We start from the raw sequence: 20882 nt of genomic DNA on the forward strand, positions 1-20882 counted from the left end.
AGAGAATGACGGTGCAGGCGCAGTTGTTAAAAGATCGTTGACACATGAACAGCTGAAGCCTAATGGGGCCACTTTAAAGTGTGCTGTAGATGTGGTTGTCTATTGCCAAGCCAACCTATCAAAGGGAGCAGCTGCATCATATCCTCTAAAAGAAAGGGAATGTGCCCGTGTGTTTTGGGAGATCAAAGTAGGTGATGTAAACAAGGAGGTTAAATGGAATTGTGCCACGGTTGAGAAGTCTCGCACCTTGCATGCTTTTCGCGGTCACAACCGGCAGGATGCAACTGCCATTGCCACAAGACCATTGGCATGCTTTTGTGATGCATGCATGAACCATAGTTGGAATCGCTGCACTAACAAATCTCATGTGCAACCTTGGGATTATCACATTCTGATGCCATTGTCTGATGAAGTTGAGGATGAAGAAGACACTCCGACTGATGATGCCCTTGAAGGACAGATCATTGGATATGAAAAATTCGTGTATGAAGGCCACCATGATGCATTAAGTAGTGCTTTGTGTGTTGGTGACACTTTTGCAGTGAATCCGGATGCTACAACCAATGATGAGAATGTAGACTTTTACTTGGTAAAGTGCATTGCAGTAAAAGAAAAGATAAAACAGGGTTACATTGATGAGTGGAACAATGTAATTGACAAAGGCTCTTATGTCGTGAAAGGACTGTATTACAAGCAAGTGGATGCATACACCTTCAAACTAGACTACAATCAACCTGTTGTTCACATACTTTCAAATCTTGTACATTGTATCAAGATACCCATGAAACACATGCAAAAGAGAAGGCAAATGTACACAATCACCCCCGAAGATTATGAAGCAATCTATAACAGCATGCCATTCGGTTTTTGACATGAGCATCATGGTCTTTTATTCTATTTTGTATCTTGTGTATGCTTACTACTACCACAGTATATGCTAATTGTGTACTAACAAGCTTCTACAAAATGTGTGCTAGCTAGCATAAAGCGTATGCTAACTAGCATACAGTGTATCCTAGCTAGCATATAAAGTATGCTAATTAGTACATAGTATAGGCTAACTAGCATATACTGTATGCTAACTCGCACAGTATATGTTAACTGTATACTAACTACCTAATTTATATTGTGTGCTTACTAGCATATAGCATATGCTAAACTAGCATACAGTATATGCCAACTAGCATATAGTGTATGCTAACTAGTACAATATATGCTAACTGTATGCACACTAGCTACTATATAGCGTGTGCTTACTAGCATACAATATATGCTAACTAGCATATAGTGTATGCTAACTACCGCAGTATATGATAATTGTTTACTAACAAGCTTCTACATAGTGTGTGCTAACTAGCATAAAGCGTATGCTAACTAGCATACAGTATATGCTAGTTAGCATATACCATATGCTAACACTAGCAAACAGTATATGCTGACTAGCATATACAGTATATGCTGACTAACAAGCTTCTACAAAGTGTGTGCTAGCTAGCATAAAGCGTATGCTAACTAGCATACAGTGTATGCTAGCATAAAGCGTATGCTAACTAGCATACAGTGTATGCTAACTAGTATATATAGTATGCTAACTAGTATATAGTATAGGCTAACTAGCATATACTGTATGCTAACTCGCACACAGTACATGTTAACTGTATACTGACTACCTAATTTATATTGTGTGCTTACTAGCATATAGCGTATGCTAACTAGCATATAGTGTATGCTAACTAGCATATAGGGTATGCTAACTAGCACAGTATATGCTAACTATATACTCACTAGCTACTATATAGCGTGTGCTTACTAGCATACAATATATGCTAACTAGCATATATTATATGCTAACTACCATAGTATATGATAATTATTTACTAACAAGCTTCTACATAGTGTGTGCTAACTAGCATAAAGTGTATGCTAACTAGCATATAGTATATGCTAGTTAGCATATACTGTATGCTAACTAGCAAACAGTATATGCTGACTAGCATATACAGTATATGCTAACTAGCATATAGTGTATGCTAACAAGCACAATATATGCTAACTGTATACTAACTAGCTGCTATATAGTGTGCTAACTAGCATACAGGATTATGCTAACTAGCATATAGTGTATGCTAACTACCACAGTGCTAACTGTATACTTGCTACTTTATAGTGTGTGCTACCTAACAAAAAACCCAATACATAATTCTGTAACACATAAAAATGGAATAGTAGGAGGCAACTGTTGAAAAGATTATCTCATCATTAACTTCCAGCATCAAATAACATTACATAGGGTTTAATTTTACAATGAGTCACACCCGCCAAAAATCTTTAGGCCTCCTCAGAGGGCGTTTGTAGTGACCGGGCTTTTTTGCTCCCTCCTTTTTCTCTGCTTTCTCCTTTTCCTCTGCTTTTTCCTTTCTCTCTGCTTCTAGGTCGCCTCTCTGTTGTTCCTTTTCTTTTCTTTCCCTCTCCAGCCTAGCTTTCTCCTCTCTCTCTGCTTCTAGGTCATCTTCCTTTTGGTTGTCTCTCAGCCTCTAGCAACTGTTTAATGACTGCATCAGAGAGGTTATCAGAGCCTGTATCAAAGAAATTGTCAGCCACATACGCTGCCCGATCATTCGACTGCAGCCAAAGAAAAAGCCAGTCTTTCAAAGTTTCTATAAGAAGCTGTTGTCTCTCCTCAGCACTCTGGTCCTCTAGCTTCGGAGTAACGAGCCAAGCTTGTGCTGGGTTCTGAAACACTTTGTAGAGGCTATCATCAATTAGAAGCGTGTTTTGGGCGTTGTATGCCGGATTGTATTTCCAAAACAAGGCTAAATCTTTCATAAACACAGGTTTATTCAAGATCTGCCAGGGTTGTGGACTGCAGTGCTCTTGCGTAAAAAAATCGACAATCCTTGGCACTTGCAATTTAAAAACAGCCCTGCAAATATTCATGACTTTACGATGCATGCTTGTGCTCCAAATATACACACTGAAGAACTGAAGACACCAGTCCAAAAACATGTGGCTGTCCTTGTGACAGAACACCTGCTTATCCTCTACATTGTATTTTAACATTTCATCTGCATATGCAGGGGGCTTTTTGCCGAAGCGAGTCTCTACCACCCTCAGCAAAAGACCGTTGAGATCTAGTAAAAGAGCCCTTTTTTCATCACACAGTCGCTTAGGCACCCATATTGGGTCTGGAAGAGGATACCATTCAGCATATATAACCTCCCCTGATGGGTGAACATAATTTAGGCGCTCAAAAATTCTACGGGCACGCTATGAATATCGTTCGAGCCGCTTTTCAATCTCCAATTTTTATCTCCTTATCTGCCTGGCTTTGTGGACTCGCCATTTCCGTAATTTTTACCATTTCATGGCCGCATTTACATCAGGCAAGGCAATTAATGCCAGTTTCTCTTCCTCTGCAAAGAAACAGCGATACGAAGTGAAGAAGTTCATAGATTGGCAAAAAATTATAATGGACTGCTGCTCAACATTATATTACACAAAGACATTTTCACCGGGAAAATAAAAAAAATTACATGACAGCCACAAGAGGCATTAGGTTTTCAAAATGGCATAGCCATAAGAGTGAAGGGCATAGGTATGGGAACACTAAGTAAAGGCTAAACAACTGAACAGTGACAGTTGCCTGCTTACAGTACAGAATCTGGGCAAAAAAGGAAAGGTCTTAACACAGTTTTTTGCAAGCTCTTGAGCGGGTGGCTTTCTTTTCACCTTTGGTGCTTTCAGCTTTGTCCTCCATCTTCTTTGGGGAACCATAGCCGTTGCTTGCAGTTTCTTCAGGTACCTCTTCCGGGCCCACTTTTCTCTTTGCCTTAGCCTTTCACAAAAAACCCTCGAGAGGGTTGTTATCACCAACTTCTTGCGAGTCCTCTATGCTGTTAGTCTTCAATGTTTCCCCTGATGCACTGGCACTAGCCATTGTCTGCTGAGAAGTTTTTACTGTGTCAATTGCAGCAGGCATGGCACGCGCATGAGGAACCATGACAAAAAAATCATCTTCTTCTGATTTACTGCTCACGTCACCGCCTTCCTCTGTTGTTTTCATGCTTGCACTTTGCATTTGCTGGGATCCCGCATCTACTCCTTCATTCATTGTATCTAGCTCACCACCCTTCTCAGTCGAAGGGTTCTCAGTTGTTGCAGCCTTTCCCTTACCTTTGGCGTCATGCACACTGCCCACATCATGTAGGGGCTTTGAGAGGCCTGCAACAAAAAAATCTTTGATTACACCCTTTATAAGCATGTCTGCTACATAGTATGTTTCATATGCTAACCTCGGGGGGGTCACTATATGTAAATCCTCTATATCACGTGCGTTCAAGGCCTATTTAAAAAGTCCCTTATCTGTGAATTTTTTAGTGAATATAATGTATCCTTTCCCATTAAAATCTGTAAATTTTTTTTAAAATATAATAAATAAATCCCCTCTATAAATATATTTCTGTAAGTTTTAAATATTTAAAATGTCCTTCTGTTGAACCCACGTGATACATATTTATACGAGTGACCCCCCCGAGATGCTAACTATGTGTGCAGCTAGGTCAGTATGCTAATTAGCATTCCCGTGTATGCTAGCTAGCATAATCATATATGCTAACTAGAATATCAAGTATGATAACAAGCATACCAAGTATGCTAACTAGTAAACCTTATAATCTCTAAGCAATTCAAGTGTACCCAAAAGCTTCTATGTGCTTACTAGGGCACAGTATATGCTAATTAGCATATCCAACATGCTTAATAGCATATCAAGTATTTTAATTAGCATATCCAGTATGCTAGTTAGCATACAGGATATGCTAATTAGCATATCCAATATACTAACCAGCATACTAGATATGCTAATTAGTATATCCTGTATGCTAACTATCATTCCAGCTAGCATATCCGGTATGCTAATAAGCATATCCAATATGCTAACTAGCATACCTAGTATGCTAACTAGTAGGCCTTATAACCTCTAAGCTAATCCAATATGCTCCAAAATGCTTCCTAGCATATAAAAATTGGTAATTAGCATATCCAACATGCTTAATAGCATATCAAGTATGCTAACTAGCATATTCAGTATGCTAATTAGCATAACCAGTATGCTAGTTAGCATACAGGATATGCTAATTAGCATATCCTGTATGCTAATTAGCATTTCAGATAGCAATCCAATATGCTAACTAGCATACTGGATATGCTAATCTGCATTCAATATGCTAACTCCGGTATGCTAATAAGCATACCCAATATGCTTACTAGCATATTCAATATGCTAATTAGCATAATGCTAATTAGCATCCACTCATCCAACTAGCATATCCAGTGTGCTAGTTAGCATATTGGATACGCTAATTAGTGTATCTTGTATGCTAGTTAGCGTATCCAGTATCCTAACTAGCATATCCATTGTGTTTATTAGCATTCTGGATACGCTAGCATATCCGGTATGCTAGTTAGCATGCTAGTTAACATATCCCGTATGCTAGTTAGCATACTGGATATGCTAGTAGGCCTACTTGATATGCTAATTAGCATATCCGGTATGCTTGTTAGCGTATTGGGTATGCTAACTAGCATATATGCTATGCTAGTTAGTATACAGGGTATGCTTACTAGGATGCTAGTTAGCATACAGAGTATGCTAACGAGGATGCTAGTTAGCATGCAGGGTATGCTAACTAGCATATACGGTATATGCTAGTTAGCATCCTACTAGCATATCTAGTATGCTAACTAGTATACTGGATATGTTAATTAGCATATGCAATATGCTAACTGTCATACTGTATATGCTAACTAGCATATCTAGTATGATAACTAGCATACCTGGCATGCTAATTAGCATATTCATTATGCTAACTAGCACACCTTTTATTCCTAATATGATCAAGCTTGCAGACTGTATGTCCTGTATGCTAGCTAGCAAGCATACATTAAAGTATGGTTTCTTACCAATCTCTGGTGTGGTTGGATGTCGTTGTGTTGCAAGGTTGCACAACCATGCAGTTGGTATGCTTTTTTTGCAGAAGGAAGCCCTACATACAGTCCCAAGGGAGCATGTAGCAACAAAGCATAGAAGGTGATAATTATGCTCACAAGGGAGCTTGACCATTGCAAGGAATGGTTGGACCTCAAGGGGCAGACCACAGCCAGTACACAGGTTTGTTCCGATGCTGTCTTGCACCTCTCTATCCTTCATAAAACTAGCAAGGGCTAGATTAGTTAGGGCAGTTTGGAGAAACGAGCCCTGCAGCTTGGACTGCATGTGCATCAAAAGTTCAAGTTGGCTTTCAGAGTTCTGCACCTTGGATTTTGCAATTTCCACCTCAACCTACAAAACCAAGACAAAAAGAGCATGGTAAGTACATGAGTTACCTGAGCACATGTACCAAACATAAAGTGCAGAGATGAAACTTACGGACACTTACCAGTTTACAGGTTATGTCTATGTCACTACCTATGGGGTCATCTTCACGAAGAGGAAACCCCATAGTCTCTATGGTGTCTTTGGTTGTCTCTATTCTGACTTCAAGCTCCATCTTTCGCGCGCCGGGCATCCACATCATTGCTTTGCAATAGAGCCTGCAACTCCATCTCAGCTGCTTGCAACCTCTGTCTCATGGCCATGACAATACGAGTGACCTTCGCATTTTTTGCGTTCAAAGCCCTAGCAAGTTCCAGGCCCTCTTGCACATTGTTTAGATTCTGTTTCTCATAATGTAGCTGTGTTTTCATTTGAAGGACAACTGCCTTCATGCACTCCCATTCCTCCAACCCACAAAATGAAGAAGCTTCCATCTCTTGTTGACTATCTTGATGAGGCTAAAGTGTGGCCTTGGTAGATTTGGCAATACTCTTTCCTGCCAATGCCATGTTTTCCTTGCAGATGTCAGCAGACTCATCCTCAATTTTTGAAGCTGGAAGCTGAAGATTGCGTAGTCTCCACTTGTTAACATGGCCCTCATAATAGCCCTTCTCTCGAATATCCTGCAAACTCGGCCCAATTGAACCTAATGGCTATCCCGCTTGCAATCACGGTAGCGAAACCCTTTGCAAATGCAGAGGAAATTTCCATGTTGGTTGGGTCATCATCGACTCATACATTTCGATGTGGATGGTGCTGCATTTGATGCGGTACTGGCTGGGATCCTTTGTTTGTTTGAACACACTGAACCATTCAGCATCAGTGACCTGCTCCCACTTAACCATTTTGGGATCTAGACCCTCCATGGAAAGGCCATAAGCAGCATTGAACTCTACCAAAGTTGTATAGAATTTTTCTTGCATGGGGATCACGACCTTCGGAGCTTTCCATCGGCCTGCACACATCAAAGGAAAATGTGCTCAACTGTAAAGGGAAATGTGCTCAACTATATTGCATGGAAATGTGTTCAACTGTATTGCATGGAGCTTCTTGTGGTACTGAAGCCGAAAGTAGAAGAGAAAACACACAGAACCCGCACAAGAGAGAGAGAGAGAGAGAGAGAGAGAGAGAGAGAGAGAGAGAGAGAGAGAGAGAGAGAGAGAGAGAGAGAGAGTACCCGAGAGGGACATTGGGGAACCTTGAGATCGGTTTGCGCTTTTGCAAGGAGATGGAGAAGCAGAAGGGGCTCTGCATTTTCTATGTATAGGAGAACGCGAATGCGCCGCCTTGCTTGCGAGCTCCATGGTGCTCTGGCCTTTGCACTTCATCATCCCACCACTCCGCTGTAACGCCCGTGCTAACTAGCTTCAAAGACTAGCTCGTAATTCAATATACCACAACTTTCATTGATTATTCTTTTTTTTTAAAGTGCTCATTTGAGCTTTTTGTATCAGCCAGAAGTTTTAAATATGATTACTAATATAGTGACTTACATGCCTAAACTTATGCTAACTAGGAATGCTTGTTCACACATGTGAACTAGCATAAAAAGCGTAGCACGTTAACATGCTTCTACCCTAACACATTCCTATGACAGCTATGTTCGTACACTTCTGTAGTAATGGACGCCCGTGCTATATTGTAAATCCCATCATTTGATGAGGGAAATGCCCTAAACACGCTCCGAAGTATTGAGCTTCAAAGAATAGACAAGAGGATCTTGGTCGGTTCGCCAAACCAAAGAGAAAAGCCTTGTAACTATGTTTTGGGTGCTTGGGTCACTTACTCCCAAGCGGCCTAGTGGGAAAAGGCCCTGAACTATAAAAGCCAATTTCTCTTGTTTGTAACTCATTCTCCCATTTGTGCAATAGAAGTGGAGCGTTCTCTCTCTCTCTCTCCCTCTCTCTTGTAACTCTAATCTAGCATGCGTGGTGTACTTATAGGTTAGGGTTTGGGAGTGATTAGTGCTAATCACTTGTTCCCTCTCTTGCTTCCTATCTCTCTGTCTCTCTCTTGAGTGATTAGGCTGACGAATGCAATCCACTTCTGCGGAGATCCCACTGATCTTTGTGAGAAATCTTGCATCACCAGTTGAATTAGAGTAACTGCCTTGGTGTGACAAAATGAGTAGGGAGAACGGCGGTGACAAGCGGCTACCGTGGAGCTTGTGAGCCATGCTCGGCGGATAGGAAACTTCCCACGACACGGTTAGTGTAGGGTTTCCTTAACATTTTTGGCACCGCTTCTAGGAAGTGCCATCCGCTACTTGTCTACACCATCTTTGATTCGAATCCAACGGAGCCCCCATAGTCCGCTCTTTCGCATATAGTTTTTATTTTTTTTAACATTTTAATGTTTTTTTTGGTTGTTTGAATATTTTTGTTAAGATTTATGTATAGCTTTGTGTTTAGAGTAGGATTATCACTTGTTTCAATAAAAAAACTTGTGATTTGGGTTGCTTAATTACTTTGCATAGGTAGGCTAGCATTACTAGATAGAACACTAATCAAACAAAAAAACTACAAAAAAACCAAAAGCTATCCCTTAATTTTTACTAATTCTCACTAACGTACTGGTTAGTATGATAAGTGAACTTAAAGAGAGGAAAAAACTAAAAAAGAGATGCCTAATTGCTTGTAATTAGACTAATTGGAGTGGCATTAGTTTCTAAACACTTATCTTGACTCAAATTTATGCTTTATTCATTAGGCCCTAATTAGCAAGAATTGGCACTAATTTGGTCTCTTTTGTCTAATTTTTTTAATTCTGAGTGGATTAATTAGTGACCTAATTTTTTTAATTCTGAGTGGATTAATTAGTGACCTAATTAGTTAAATTATTTTCAGATAATCACACCTTTGGATTAGCATAAATTTTGCTAATCCACCTATCAAATCCCCATGCTTAAACTCCTCACCAACAATTAGGAGTAATTAAGGGCAAAGAAGAGCCTTGTTAAGGAGTGATTAACATTGGGATTAAAAAAACTAATCTTTCATTAATCTAGAGTACATCTAAATTAGTTGAAATCCACTAATTTAGAGGTAGTCTCTAACTTTAGTCCTTTCCCACCTACCTAGCATTAATGAGAGGGTCTTAGTTGTCTCCCACTCACTTCCCTCTAATTTGAAATTCAAATTCAAATTTCAACTTGCCACGACTGTTCCACATTTGCCATGGCTGCTCCATCCTAAAGCCACAGGGGTTCACTTGCAAGCATATGGCCGTACTAAAAAAAAAACTTTTTTTTTCAAAAAAAATAAAAAAATTTGAACAGGCGTTCCACACTAAATCCAGGGGTGTTCGCTGTGAGCATACTGTCGTACCAAAAACAAAATATCCAAAAAATTTAAAAAAATGATCCACACTTGTGGCCATTCCACAATAAAGCCATGGGCGTTCGCTTGTGAGCGTATGACCTACCCAAAAAAAAACTTTTAATAAAAAGATTCGAATGGTCATTTCACACTTGCCGTCGCAGGTGTTCCAAATTAAAGCCATGGGCGTTTGCTTGTGAGCATACGGCTCTACCAAAAAAAAATCGAACAACCATTCTACCCAAAAAAATTCAAACAGTCGTTCCACACTAAAGCCATGGGTGTTCGCTTGTGAGTGTATGACCGTACCAAAAAAAAAATCACAAAAACATCAAAATTTTCTAAAAGTTTAGAGGTGCTTTTGGTCCATCTCCTGAACTCACTAGGGTCATTTTTACATTCATGAAACACCCTAAAAGACCAATTTTTGCCTTAAGGGTACGTTCACACACAAGGCAAAAGTGAGCTAAAACTCCTATTTCAGGCTCAGGCGCGCATCATTGAAGCTTTTCTAAGCTTCTCCGCCGCACACCGTGGATACCTTTACGTCATGGTTGCATGCCCCCACCGATGCTCCCATTCCATTCATCGGCACCTCGGTCTCCATTGCACATTTACATGTGGTTGCAATGCCACACACACGTTTGGCCATGAGGGCAAAACGATTTTTGAAGAGCCCTCGTCTAGTGGCTACATGCACCCTTACAAGGACAGATGCCTCCAGCACACTCATGTACCTTCTTCTCTATCTACCACACGAATCTATTCCCACCCCCCACCCTTGGACAACCTCCCCTTATGCCACAACTTGACATTCCAACCTTAGCACAAGCTCTAGGAAGGGGAGTGTCACAACACTTGCATCCATAAACGTCATATACAAAACCTATGTGGAAAAATTTTCAACTTCTACCAAAATTCCATGGAATTGAAGACCCCATATTCCATATCGAGGTCTTAAACCAAATTGGTCAAGCATTTGAAATATATGACAATGCAACAAAAGTCCATCTCCTTGTACTCAGCCTTGAAGGCAAGGCTATGCAATGGTTCCAATCCTTGGACCCTCGGCACAAAATTGCTTTCAACGTAGTAAGGGAGTCCTTCATTCTTGGATTTGCACCCTATGGGCCCAAATGGAGCCCCGTCATCCAAATGTTCTAATTGGAACAAAAACCCAAGGAAACAATACGTGACTACATCGATCACATACACAATAAATTTTTTTCTCAACCATGTCTTGGAACCAACTTTAACCCCTTGATGATCACTGTCAGAGATCTTCAACCTAGCCAAAACTAATTTAGGGTACATACAAAACACACAACACCATTTAGAACTGTTGACAAAAAATTACCCAAGACTTCACTGCCACACAACGACGCGACGGGAGCAGAAAAAGTTAGCAACATTAGCAGCACTGCTGTGAGACTGGCGATCTAGAAATTGAGACTCTCTCCTAAAACACCTCTCTTAACCACATATTGGTTAACATATTTCTATGACAGCTATGTCCGCACACTTATGTAATGGACCCTGTGCTATATTATAAATCCCATCATTTGATGAGGGAAACACCCTAAGAATGCTCCCAAGTATTGAGCGTCAAAGAGTAGACAAGAGGATCTTGGTAAGTCGACCAAATCATAGAGAAAAGCCTTGTAACTATGTTTTGGGTGCCTTGGGTCACTTACTCCCAGGCAGCCTAGTGGGAAAAGGCTTGGAACTATAAAAGCCAATTTCTCTTGTTTGTAACTCATTCTCCCATTTGTGCAATAGAAGTGGAGCGTTCTCTCTCTCCCTCTCTCTTGTAACTCTAAGCTAGCATGTGTGGTGTGCACGGTTAGGGTTTGGAAGTGATTAGTGCTAATCACTTGTTCCCTCTTGCTTCATATCTCTCTGTCTCTCTCTTGAGTGATTAGGGTGACCAATGCAATCCACTTCTACGGAGATCCCACGTGATCTTTGTGAGAAATCTTGCATCACCCGTTAGAGTAGAGTAACCACCTTGGTGTGACAACGAGTATGGGAGAATGGCGGTGACAAGCGGCTACGGTGGAGGTCATGAGCCATGCTCAAGCTCGGCGAATAGGCAACTTCCCATGACACAGTTAGTGTAGGGTTTTGTTAACATTTTTGGCACTTCCTCTGGGAAGTGTCATCCGCTACTTGTGTACGCCATCTTTGATTCGAATCCAATGGAGCCCCCATAGCCCGATGCCAGGTAGGCTCTTTCGAATATAGTTTTTTTATTTTTTTTGTATTTTGATGTTTTGTTTGGTTATTTTAATGTTTTGGTTAAGATTCATGTATAGCTTTGTGTTTAAAGTAGGATTATCACTTGTTTGAGTAAATAAACTTGTGATTTGGGTGATTAAAGAGCTTAATCAAGAGGGGTTTTGTTTAAACCTGGACTCTTTTTGTTAATCTTTAGCTCCTTTTTTTGCTTAATTCCTTTGCATAGGTAGGCTAGCATTACTAGATAGAACACTAATCAAACAAAAAAACAAAAAAAAACCATAAACTATCTCTTAATTTTCACTAATTATCACTAACGTACTGGTTAGTATGATAAGTGAACTTAAAGAGAGCAAAAAACTAAAAAAGTGAGCCTAATTGCTTGCAATTAGACTAATTAGAGTGGCATTAGTGTTCTAAACACTTGTCTTGACTCAAGAGTATGCTTTGTTCAGTCCAATTATGCCCTAATTAGTAAGAATTGGTACTAATTTGGTCGTTTTTGTCAAGTTTTTTTTCTCTTTTGAGTGGATTAATTAGTGACCTAATTAGTTAAATTTTTTTAGATGATCACACCTTTGGATTAGCATAAATTTTTCTAATCCACTTATCAAATCCCCATGCTTAAACTAATTTGAGGGCAAAGAAGAGAGTTAAGGAGTGATTAACATTTGGATTAAGAAAACTAATCTTTCAGTAAGCTAAAGTACCTCTAAATTAGTTGAAATCCACTAATTTAGAGGTAGTCTCTAACTTTAGCCCTTTCCCACCTACCTAGCATTAATTGGAGGGTCTTAGTTGTCTCCCACTATCTTCCCTCCAATTGAAATTCAAATTCAAATTCCAACTTGCCACCGCTCTTTCACATTTGCCATGGTTGTTCCATCCTAAAGTCACAGGCGTTCACTTGTAAGCATATGGCCATACTAAAAAAATAACTTTAAAAAAAATAGAAAAAAAATTGAATGGTCATTCCACACTAAATCTAGGGGTGGTTGCTGTGAGCATACGGTCGTACCCAAAAAAAACTGTTTTTTAAAATTTCTTTTTTTCAAAATTTAAAGAACCGTTCCACACTTACCGACTGTTCCACACTAAAGCCATGGACGTTTGCTTGTGAGCATATGACCTACCCAAAAAAAAAACTTTTAATAAAAAGATTCGAATGGTCGTTTCACACTTGCCGCAACCGTTCCAAATTAAAGCCATTGGCGTTTGCTTGTGAGCATACGGCTATATACCAAAATAAAAAATAAAAAAAATCAAACAACCATTCCACACTAAATCCATGGGTGTTCGCTTGTGAGCATACGGACGTACCCAAAAAAAAATAAAACTCAAACAGCCGTTCCACACTAAAGCCATGGCTGTTCACTTATAAGCGTATGACCGTACCAAAAAAAACTTAAAAAAAAAATCAAAATTTTCTAAAAGTTTAGAGATGCTTTTGGTCTATCTCCCGAACTAACTAGGGTCATTTTTACATGCATGAAACACCTCAAAAAACCATTTTTACCATAAGGGTGCATTCACACCAAAGGCAAAAGTAAGCTAAAACTCCTATTTTGGGCTCGCGCACGCATCATTGAAGCTTTTCTAAGCTTCTCCCGCACACTGTGGACACCTTTAGGTCATGGTTGCATGCCCCCAATGCCCCCATTCCATTCATCGGCACCCCGGTCCCCATTGTACATTCACATGTGGTTGCAACACCACACATGTTTAGCCGTGAGGGCGAAACGATTTTTGAAGAGTCCTCGTCTAGTAGGCCCCCTCCATACATGCACCTCGGCCAGGATAGATGCCTCAAGCACACTCATGTACCTTCTTCTCTATTCACCACCACGAATCTATTCCCACCCCCCACCCTTGCACAACCTCCCCTTATGCCACAACTTAACATTGCAACCTTAGCAGCACAAGCTCTAGGAAGGGGAGTGTCACAACACTTGTACCCATAAGCATCACATACAAAACCTATGTGGGAAAAAAAATTTGAGCTTCTGCCAAAATTCCAAAGAGTTGGAGACCCCACATTCCATATCGAGGTCTTTATCCAAATCTATCAAGCATTTGAAATATTCGACGATGCAACCAAAGTCCATCTCCTTGGACTCACCCTTGAAGGCAAGGCTGTGCAATGGTTCCAATCCTTGGACCCTCGGCACAAAATTGCTTTCAACGTAGTGAGGGAGTCCTTCACTCTCCAATTTACACCGTACAGCCCAAATGGAGCCTCGCCATCCAAATGTTCTAATTGGAACAAAAACCCAAGGAAACAATACCTGACTACATCGCTCACATCAAGTACTTTGATTCACATTGCAAAGAGAGGGAAAAATTGTGAGATAAGAAATTAATGGACCATTTCCTCTTGGGCTTGCACAATCCAAGACTTGACGGACCACTTGTTGGTCAAGGACCCCTCCACCTTTGATCAGGCCTGCAAATGGGTAATCTTTCTTGATGATGACAACATGTGAGAAAGCTATTCCACACAATTGGCCACTGTGCCAATAACAACCCACAGCTCATATGCAACATTACCTTCCTCTCCTCCTGGACCCCAAACCTTACTGGTGGCACACCCCAAACAAACTACTCACATAAAGCGCCACCACGACCCTCTCCACTACCAATCTTTCCATCCCAACGGTTGTCTCTCCAGGCACACCCTATTTCTTATGGAAAGATTCCAACCAGGTCCACTTGAGTACACTATAGGTGCCCTTGAAGGAAACCATCTCTTATGTGTTTCCTCCGCCATGAACCCCATATAGTGGCAGAATGCCCTCAAAAGAAATGGATGCTAATGCAACCACAATGTCATAACTATGAAATTGACCATTACTATAAGGATTGCCCTTTGCAATCAGTTTCTCATTCGACAATCGAAGGCGTACCATCCTTCAACGTGTTGAGCGTTCGATATGGGAAGATATCTACTATCCCATTGAATGTCGTCACACGGTTGCAGGCCAAGCTAAAGAAGGCCACATCCCAAAAGAAACAACTCTCTAAGCACGTTGCCCACGAAGACGATTGGGTCAGCATCCACACAGGCTCAACAAAGACCACATCCTCCTCCTCTGAGAGCGATGATCGTGCCTAACTGCCACTCCTCCATGCAACCTAGAAAAAACTCACCAAATAGAAAAAATAGCTAGCCAAATATCCCAATGCCATCTTTGAGAAGCAATGTCTGCAGTAGGCCCAAACACTGGTGGAGAATTATGAGGCTCAACTTGAACCATTAACCATTTTCGTAGCCTTTGACCTCGTACTTGAGTGCGCACCATCCCCCATTGAACCTGAACTTCCACACCACCAAGTCATGCAAGGTCCCCGGTGAATTGCTCTAGGCCAAGGAAGATTCCGTTCAGCAAAATGATGTTGACAAATGGCAATTTTTCCCCTCATGCACCTCCTTATCCTCCATGCATGTTCCACCAATGTCCAAGCCCAAATCCCACATTCACATTGAACAACTCTAAGCAAACAATGACACAGAGTCCTACAGAAACTCAGGAGGTCCGCACACCAAATTTGATGAGGTATTTTATCCTCCTATTGCAACTACCTCTCGACCAACACACCTGTCAAATAAGGACCAAATTGAAATTCCATATTTTATTGTTGGTCCACCCTATGATCAAGGTCCTGCCCCTCAAGAAGCCCCTACTTATCAACACGACCTGTCTAGTCTCTCTGCCTTCCTTTCCTCCCAAATTCACATACGCATAGGAACCTTGTTAAAAGGTAGTCTAAACTTATGGAATGACCTTCGGGATTGGATGGAACACGAACTACTGGCTTATGTGGAGGAGGAATCTCCCTTAGATTCCTCAGATGAATCTGATCCCCATTATCCAGACTTACTCTATCACCACCACCCACAACCCAAAGGTGCACCAACAATTCACGTCAATGCATTGGGACAATAATTTGTAAGTGATGACACAAATGCAGCATTTCCATTTCCTATAATAGACATGTGGTCAAAGGCATCGTGGATGGAGGTGTTGGTGTAAGCATCCTCACACAAACATGCTGGGAAAACTAGGGCCAATCATACCTTTATTCCACCAAATTGGTGATCAAGCTTGCGGATAGGAACTCTGCAAAACCCATGGGCCTAATGCATGCTGGGAAAACTAGGGCCAATCATACCTTTATTCCACCAAATTGGTGATCAAGCTTGCGGATAGGAACTCTGCAAAACCCATGGGCCTAGTGCATGACCAAAGTCTATGACACATAACATTCCACCTCGCATTTGTGGTCATGGACTTTCATAATGCCGCTTATGATGCCATCTTAGGTTGACCCTTCGTGAGACAAACCCAACCAATCCATGACTGGGACCTGCATCATGTCTACCTCCGCAAGTAGTCTCGTACGCTTAAGGTCAATTTACATACCTGGCACTCACATCCCTGAGTGTAAGTGTACCTCCACAACCTAAAACAACCACCCTTAGGGTCTAGATAGATTTCCCCTTTGGTAGAAACATGCAAAGAAAACATGCCTTAATTTCTCCCACAGCTAGCCATAATGTCCTAGGAAGTCCTTGTGTTGCACCCTTTTTTGGGAAGGACCTCTGCAAGAAACCCCCCTTGGGCCGTGCTATCACACAACCCTAGATACTTGCCATGTCGTGTCGTGACCCCGCCCCCGCCCCCGCCGTGAGGTAAGGTCCCCCTGCTAGGCCATGCCATGCCATGACCTCGCCCCACTAGGAGCGGTACGTTGACCCCCAGACAAGGTGTGTACAAGGGTGACGCCACTCCATACGAGCTATGGGGTGAGCCCACCCGCCTCTCGGACTGTGCTATGCCATGCCGCAACCCCGCCCCCACCAGTTCACCTTGGGATAGCACCCCTCTTCTCTGCTCAGAATATCATAAGGGCATCCCTCTCTTATTATCTTCACCACCATAAACACAACTCGAGATGGCATCCCTCTCTGCTCCTCACCACCCCTCATGTTTTGCAGCACCCTTGTCTCACGAGAGCCTGCACCACTCGGGATAGCAACCCTCTCTGCTCTTCATCACCATTCAGGTGTATTACAGCACCCTTGTCACCATAGTTCCAGCCATCCAATAGAAGCCATGTGGTGATCCGCTTGCCAAGCCATGCAGCACCATGACCCCACTCCCCAAAAGCTATGTGGTGAGCCCACTCCCGCTCCTCTTGGATCGTGTCATGCTGCGACCCCGCCCACGTCATGAGCTAGTGCCATTACACAACCTCGAAGTCATAATGTGGCGTGACGTAGAAGTATTTTCACATTAAAAAAAGGAATAGACGAAGGGTCTAATGTCAAAGGTTAATTTGTATGGTCACTTGTAAAAGGTGAAGTCAACGGTCAAAAGGTGACTTATGGAAAGCACAAGGTTACACATATGTAGTGAGAGCATTTATGATTTTGGGAGACCCAAGGTCTCCATGGCAATGATGATAATCCCACACTAATCACCTACTAATTACACATGTGAGGTGGATGGTGTCTAATTATACACATGATGATGTGTATGTGCAATAGACTCAAATCAATTAGGTTCCAAGATAGATTAGCTTGGACTCATAGAGAGACTTGAGATGTGCAAAATGCATTAGATGATTCATTGCTTGAAAAATGACCCCTTTTATAGGGTGGAGGTACAAATCTCATAGGCTTCCCTAGCATATGGGATAAATGTCTACTTGCCATAGCGAATTTCTCACTCCATACCTCTTGTCTAGTGCACTTTGGCACCATAATTCTCAATACCCCCCCTTGGTGCCAAATCTTTGGGCTACTTCAAGGTGGTTGGATGCGAGTCATACAAATAAGCTTTCACTCTTCCTAACTCCCTCTATGTGCTAGGGTTGCCTTGACCCAAGATACAAATGTGCTACTTTGGCACTAACCCCCCTTGATGCCGACATGGCAAATCACAGGCAGGGGTGAGTGACAGGCTACTTTGGCCATTTCTCAGTATGATTACATCATCGGTCTCAGAGGCTAGTTTACAAAAGCTTAACACTAGTTCTGTAATTGGACACTTTAGTGTCCTGAGGACACTTTAGTGTCCTGTTTCTCACCAAAACTTTGGAATTTTTTGGGGAACCTAGAAACAACATTTCTATACCTTGTTTCAACCATAGGTCGGTTAAAAGTCAAAAAATAAAGGGGATTTTTCATGATGTCAAAACACAAGCTATATTAGAAATTTGACAAAAAACTCTAACTTGTAATTTTCATTGAAATTTGAAGCTGTTTTGTAAAAAAACCCATAAAATGCCTATAACTTCTTGAATAAATCATGTTTTTCATGTTTGTACAAGTCAATTGGTAGAACTTGGGGTTTCAAAACAACACAATCTCCTTTAGGTCCTAGTTCCTAAGCTACTTGTGAACTATAACAAAAATCTCATAATTACCAAGATGCTGAAAAAGAGAAAAAATTTGGCCTTCTAGAGGTACTTCCATAAAACTAGGGTTATGTTAGTGCAAATTGGCAATCGAAAATGATTATATAGTTCAAAACCAAGTTAATACATATTTTTTGGGATCCCAAGCTCAAGTAAATCTTGCTACTTGAGCGCTATCTTAGTTTTTGAATCGTGCTACATTTTTCAAAATTTCTAAATTCTCTCTCAACAACCATGAAACAAAGGTTTTAGGTGCCCAAATTATGTTTGTACAATGTACCTTAGCGGAATTATTCTATACAGACAAAATGTTGCAAGTTTACTAAGGAATGTAATGCGTATGACTTAAGAATCTAAATCCATAATTTTTGTTGTGTGCAATTTTGACATTTTAAAACAATTAATATTTGAGCTTACTAAGGGGCTTTTACATATAACTTTAAGATCTCAATGGATAGAGTAAGCATTGTATCACCTTAAAAAACTTACAAACGCATTAAAACCATGTATTGGTTTGGATACAAATGGATGCTAAAAAGTGGTGTATCAAACACACACAACTTCCTACTATTTTAGACACTCTCAATTGAATTTTATTTCATGTGAAACTTGGCAAAATCTTTGACACAAATATGAAATAATTACTTGGAATTTTTCACGGGGCTTAGTGATTTTTTTCTCTAAGCTTATAAGGCGGTTTTCTCAAACCTGAGTTGCAGTCTCATGCAAGTCCTATTTATGGGTGTAATTCCTTATCGTGTCAGCATCCAAATTGCAAGGTTACATTTTTTAAAGACACACTAGGTTACATATTCAAACTCCTCAAGAGGGATTTTGAATATGTCTTTCCTAGCGCAAGTAGCATTTTATTTACATCGTCCGAAAAAGGACACTTAAGTGTTCTTTTTTGGTACCAAAGTAGTGTTAAGCACTTTTTGTAGAGAGAAGGGGTGAAGCATACATGTTTTCCTTTTTCTTTAAAAGAGTGTTTCTGAAGCATCTATGGCTTCGGTGAAGTTGGCTGGATTCTTTTCCCCATAGCACTTTTCTTCTAGGTGGCCAATTTTACCACAATGATTACATACAAGTTTAGGCTTGTCCTTGTTATGACACTCATTGATAACATGACCAAGTTTTCCACAATGAAAACACCTTGGTAACTTTGTGCCTGAGGTAGTGGCTTTGTTATTCTTGAATCTTCCTCGTGGTGAAGAGTACAGTCTCTCCTCTGGGTGGCTTGTGTTTTGTTTCATACTCTAACAAAGAAGAATCTACTTATGATAGAGTTTTATCCACATTTTGAAGTGTTGAAAGAATGGTGTCATATGGCTCTTTATCCACACTATTAAGCAATACAGCAATAGCTTCATCTTCATCAATTTTCTTCTTAATCGCATGGAGTTGTTGTGTTACCGCCTTGAATTTGCTGGTGTGAGGCCATGCTTTTATTGTTTGCTTTGTAAAATTGCATGAGCAAGTTGATTTTGGAGTGCTTTGATTTGGTGCCGAAGATCTTGTTCAGCTCCTCCCATGCCACCTTTGGTTCTTTGATGCCTATAATGTGATGAATCACTTCATCACCAGGTTTTTGAGAGATTATACCCAATGCCTTGTGATTGTTTTGAGGATTTGTTGATGTAGAGGTTGATTCTTCTTCACTGTCAATGATCTCCCAAAGACCCTTCCGCATAAGCATGTATGTGGTCTCATGGATCCACACTTTCACAGTTGGGATTTCCAAAATCATCTCTCAGATGCTACTGGGGTGCACGTTACTAAAGTCCAATTTTCAGTAGTTTGCAGCAACTATTGCCTTCTTATTGGCATTTGGTTTTTTTTGCTTGCTCCACCATTGCTAAATTTAACCTAAGAGGAATTAGCCCAATTGTGAGTAGAGAGAAAGAATGAATTAAAAAATGTGGATAGCAACCCGTCGATTTTTGCAACACAAAAATCAGGAGGTAGAGGATAAATTGGCCAAACCCTTGGATGTGTAGGTTAGCAATAGGTTGAGAAATGTGTGGCTAAGAGGGTTTAGGCAATGGTGCAAAGGATTGAGAGAATAGAGCATGTCAAATTTGGGCCACAAGTGGGAGAAATGGATAAGATGTGATTAGTGATATGATTAGTGCTAATTGAGCTGTGGGAAGACTAATGAGAAGAGGGAAGATAGGTAGGAGAGCTATGGGGAGGCTCTGATACCATGTTGAGATTTTGGAAGACCCAAGCTCTCCATGGCAATGATGCTAATCTCACACTAATCACCTACTAATTGCACATGATTAAAATGACCTAAGGTGGATGGTATCTAATTATACACATGATGATCTGTATGTGCAATAGACGCAAATCAATTAGGTTCCAAGATAGATTTGTGTTGTTAATACCTTGTGTATTTTCTTAATCATCTTATTAGTTACATTAATCATGACTATACTCATTTGCTATGAGCCGCCCTAGATCCATGTATTTTAACATCCTCAAGGTTACACGAGATTCTAAGAATATACTATTACAGGCTTCACATTCCTTGA

The 20882-nt window shown here is 40.8% G+C and overlaps 1 protein-coding gene and 1 pseudogene across 1 annotated transcript; one reads left to right on the top strand and one right to left on the bottom strand.

Annotated features, from left to right (window-relative positions):
• Positions 1 to 269: 269 nt before the first annotated feature.
• Positions 270 to 871, top strand: LOC147631421 (uncharacterized). The gene has a single exon (XM_086809095.1). It carries the CDS (start codon positions 329 to 331, stop codon positions 869 to 871), a length of 543 nt encoding a protein of 180 aa, XP_086665221.1. The 5' UTR covers positions 270 to 328.
• Positions 872 to 3518: 2647 nt separating this feature from the next.
• Positions 3519 to 6500, bottom strand: LOC147631422 (uncharacterized; annotated as a pseudogene).
• Positions 6501 to 20882: the final 14382 nt, after the last annotated feature.

The sequence above is a fragment of the Cibotium barometz genome, chromosome 15 (genome assembly GCF_041138505.1).
Source record: "Cibotium barometz isolate CiBa-2024 chromosome 15, ASM4113850v1, whole genome shotgun sequence".
Lineage (NCBI taxonomy): Eukaryota > Viridiplantae > Streptophyta > Polypodiopsida > Cyatheales > Cibotiaceae > Cibotium > Cibotium barometz.

What these genes read in the sequence shown, in the direction of transcription:
- LOC147631421 (XM_086809095.1), top strand. Translation starts at nt 329, where the DNA reads ATGAACCATAGTTGGAATCGCTGCACTAACAAATCTCATGTGCAACCT.